Source organism: Carica papaya, chromosome 2 (assembly GCF_054855325.1).
Source record: "Carica papaya isolate Zhongbai chromosome 2, ASM5485532v1, whole genome shotgun sequence".
In the NCBI taxonomy this organism is placed as follows: Eukaryota; Viridiplantae; Streptophyta; class Magnoliopsida; order Brassicales; family Caricaceae; genus Carica; species Carica papaya.
Genome location: NC_142310.1, coordinates 18,712,155 through 18,716,226, shown reverse-complemented (window position 1 = coordinate 18,716,226; position 4,072 = coordinate 18,712,155). Strand labels below are relative to the sequence as shown.

The following is a 4,072-nucleotide window of genomic DNA, read 5'->3' as shown; positions in this document are numbered from 1 at the left end:
ATACTGACTATAAGAGTTTAAAGTACATCCTTTTGTAGAAGTAGTTAAACATGAGATAGAGATGCTTGATGGATCTTCTAAAGGACTATGACTGCGAGATCATCTATCCACCAGGGAGAGAAAATGTGGTCGCTGATACATTGAACCGAAAGGAGTTTGCTGTGCTGGCTTAAACCATAGCTTCTAGTTAGAAATTGATGGATGCTATGCAGTCTCTCTACCTTAGCTATTATGGCAAAGGGACTTATCTTGCCTAGATCCAAGCCCTATTGGATCTTTTTATAAAAATCTGAGAAGCTCAATCCATGAACCTGAAACTCACTAAGAATTTAGGTAAGTTCACTTCTGATGAATCTCTTGATTTTAAGATTTTAAATGGACTGTTCAGATTCTAGAACCGAATTTGAGTCCTTGTTGTTGTAAGGGCGGATGTTCTTAAGACCGCCTACGCTTCCAAGTTATCCATCCATTCCAAAATGTACCGGGATTTGAAGTGTCAGTACTGGTGGATAGGAATGAAGAAGGATATAGTTGACTACATCTCCTGATGCCTTACTTGTCAATGGATTAAGGCAGAACATCAGAGATCCGATGGTTTATTACAAGGTCTTCCGATTCCTGAATAAAAATGGGAGCATGTAACTATGAATTTTATTACAGGATTACTCAGGACCTGTTCTGGTCGAAATGCTATCTGGGTCATCGTGGACAGACTAACCAAGACTGCCCATTTTCTACCCATCAGAACCACTGACTGGACCAGTAAGTTAGCCAGCCTATATGTTGATGTGATTGTTCGACTTCATGGTGTTCCCTCATCTATTGTGTCCGACCGCAATCCCCGATTTACCTCCCATTTATGGGACAACTTCTAGTAAGCTTTGAGGTCTGGGTTGTATTTCAATACTGCTTATCATCCCCAAACGAATGGTCAGTCAAAATGTACGATTCAGACATTGAAAGACATGCTGCGTGCTTGTGCTCTCTACTTCGGTGATAACTGATATGAGTATTTTTCTTTTTGTGAATTTGCTTACAATAGCAGTTATCATTCCATCATCAGCATGGCCCCATATGAAGCATTGTATGGAAGGCCTTGCCGTTCTCCTACTTATTGGAGTGAAGTCAAAAACCATTGCCATTTAGGACCAGACTTCATTAAGGAGACCATTGAGATGGTCGCAATCATTTGCAAGAACTTGGAAACTACCCAAAATCGTCAGAAGAGTTATGTCAACAATCATAGGAAACACTTAGAGTTTGTTGTTGGAGATTAAGTCTTCCTCAAGGTTTTCTCCTATAAGGGAAAGATGCAGTTTGGGAACAGAGAGAAGCTAAGCCCTCATTTTATGGGACATTTTCAGATCATCGAGCGTATTGGCCCCGCGGCATACCACCTCTCTTTATCCCGAGAATTTACGGGTCTACATGACATTTTTCACTTCTTGATGCTTAAAAGGTACCACCCTGATCTTTCTCATATTATTCCCCGTGATGAGGTGCCGGTACAAGCCAACATGACTTATGATGAAGTTCCCGTCCAGATTATTTGTTGGACCGATAAGGTCTTGAGTAACAAGACGATTCCCATGGTGAAGGTGCAATGTCAACATCATACCCGAGAAGAAGCCATGTGGGAGTTGAAGAGTGAGATGAGGGAGAAGTATCCGGATCTAATCGAGACAAATTTGGGGACCAAATTTTTTAAGGCGGGGGGATGTAACACCCTGCCCATCGTTGTGCTTAATTAATTTGGAAAATCCTATTTGTTCGGACCTTTGGCCACATTAAAATCATTTAAATTACTTTGCATATTATTTATCGTAATTCGTGAATCAGGTTATTTTTAATTATTTTAATTTTTATTATTTAATTTGTATTTAATTTTATTTTATTTAATTTTAGAAAATTTGGAAAAAATTGAAAAAACTGCGAAATGGGAAGAAATCCCGCCTGTGCGGGATGCCGCACACTGTGCATACATGCACGCACACACAGGACCTGCGCACAACGTGCACGTCCCTTTCGCATGCACAACGGAGGGATAGGTCTTGTGCGCATCTTATCGCATGTAGGTGGTTAGTCCGCGTGTCACCTCGCATGTGGATAGGTGCCGCACACTGTGCGTACGCTATCAACGCAGCAGGCCCTACGCGCGCGATAGGAGGCCTCTATGCCTACAGGCTAGCCTGCAGCGTGCTGGTTGGGGCACTGTACTTGTAAGATTTGGAACTCTATTAGGGGATTGTAATATTTTATTCCACTGCATATAATTAATCTTATATGCCCTCGTATCTATTTCTATATTTTGCACCCTTATGCTTTAATTAATGCTTGGGATGTCACAAATGGTATCAGAGCAGTTACGTAGAATAATCCTTTACAACTAAGGTTGTAGTTAGAAAACCACTCTAGATACTTATGATATTTCTTTTTTTCAAAAACTAGACCACCAACTCATGTCTTCCTTTTTTTTAGGAATAATGTGAGGAAGACCTTATGTAGAATGAATCAAGGATGCCAGCGCCAAGATCATCTAACTTGGGCCGAATTTACTGAGCTTTTTTTAGCAATTTAGGGTCTAACTGCAGCTGTAGGTCAAAACCAACCAAACCATTACCAACACCACCCTCATATCTTTAACTATCACCTAGTCGAGAGATTTATTTCCTATAACATAGCTGAGTTTAGGAGATGAAACCCCCCTCATTTTAAAAGAGGCCCTGATCTTTTAGCTACTGAAGCCTAGATCGGACAGGTAGAGAAACCTTTCTCTATCCTAGACTCGATCGAGAAACAAAAGGTTTTTCTGGTAACTTTCATGTTAACCGGAGAAGTCGAACATTGGTGGTGGCTTAAGAAAGATGTTTTACCCACCCTTACCACTTAGGAGGTTTTCATGGATGCTTTATTCCAAAATTTCTTCTCTGTTTATGTTCAAAAAAGAAAGAGTAGGAATTTCAGGACCTCTGCTAGGGAAATATGACGGTTGTCCACTATGCATATCGATTCATCCTGCTATCTAGGTTTTCCCCTCTAATGGTTACCTTTGAAAGCCTTAAATTTAGGAAATTCCTAAAAGGCCTTTGTGCCGATATTTACGACCAGGTCATGATGCTGGTATCCAGCTTTTATGCCAAGGTGCTGGAACATGTCCAGTTGGCCGAAGATCTTATCTTGGCCCGACACCAACGAATTACTCGAGTTCGTACCCAATAACAACAACACCAACCCAAATAACCAAGAAGAAGATTTCCCCTCCCAACGAATGACCATCCTGATAAAAGACCCTGAGTTGTCCCTCCTCTTGCCTTGCCTCTACCTACTGGACACCCTACCCGACTTGCCCAACCAGGTGAGCATTGTGGACGCTTGCATGATGATAAGCCCTATCGGCATTTGAACAACACCTACTATAAGCACTTAGCACTTCATGAAAGACTATCCCTAGCGGCCGAAGGACATCGTCAGACCAATAGCCTAGGGTCGTATATACCATTTTGATGAGCCTGGTGTCCTCACCACTCCTGCTGTTATTCAGAATATGCTTTCTATCCATGACACTACTACTCAAGCTTTAATTGATATAGGTGCTATCCACTCTTTTATTTCTTGTTCTTTTGCTTATAAATTAGATATTAAGCCTGAACCTTTAAACAAAGTATTAATAATAGAGACCTTTTCTAGAGGTCATTTAGAAGCTCACTGTGTGTATAAAAATTGTAAAATGAAAATCTTAGGAGTAGAATTGTTAGTAGATCTTATACTCTTAGATTTCTCAGATTTGATGTTATCTTTGATATGGATTGGTTAGAAAAGTATAGAGCAATCATTAACTATGAAAGTAAAGTTGTATCTCTTCGTTCACCAAAAATGAAATAAAATTTTTATGAGCTCTGTTTACTATTCTTTAAACTTTGAATAAATAGGAATATGGATATCGAGCTTGCCATATATATAATCCCTACTGTTTGTAACTTTCTGGATGTCTTTTTGGAGGAACTACCCAGTCTACCTCCTTACGGGAGATAAAATTCTCCATCGATTTGCTTTTCGGAACTCAACCCATCTC

At 40.2% G+C, this 4,072-nt stretch overlaps 1 protein-coding gene across 1 annotated transcript; it reads left to right on the top strand.

Annotated features, from left to right (window-relative positions):
* The first annotated feature begins 644 nt into the window (after window positions 1-644).
* On the top strand, window positions 645-1,277 carry LOC148268839 (uncharacterized). Its single transcript, XM_088212198.1, has 2 exons — window positions 645-874; window positions 1,046-1,277. Exons 1-2 carry the CDS (start codon window positions 645-647, stop codon window positions 1,275-1,277), a joined length of 462 nt encoding a protein of 153 aa, XP_088068324.1.
* The last annotated feature ends 2,795 nt before the right edge of the window (window positions 1,278-4,072 follow it).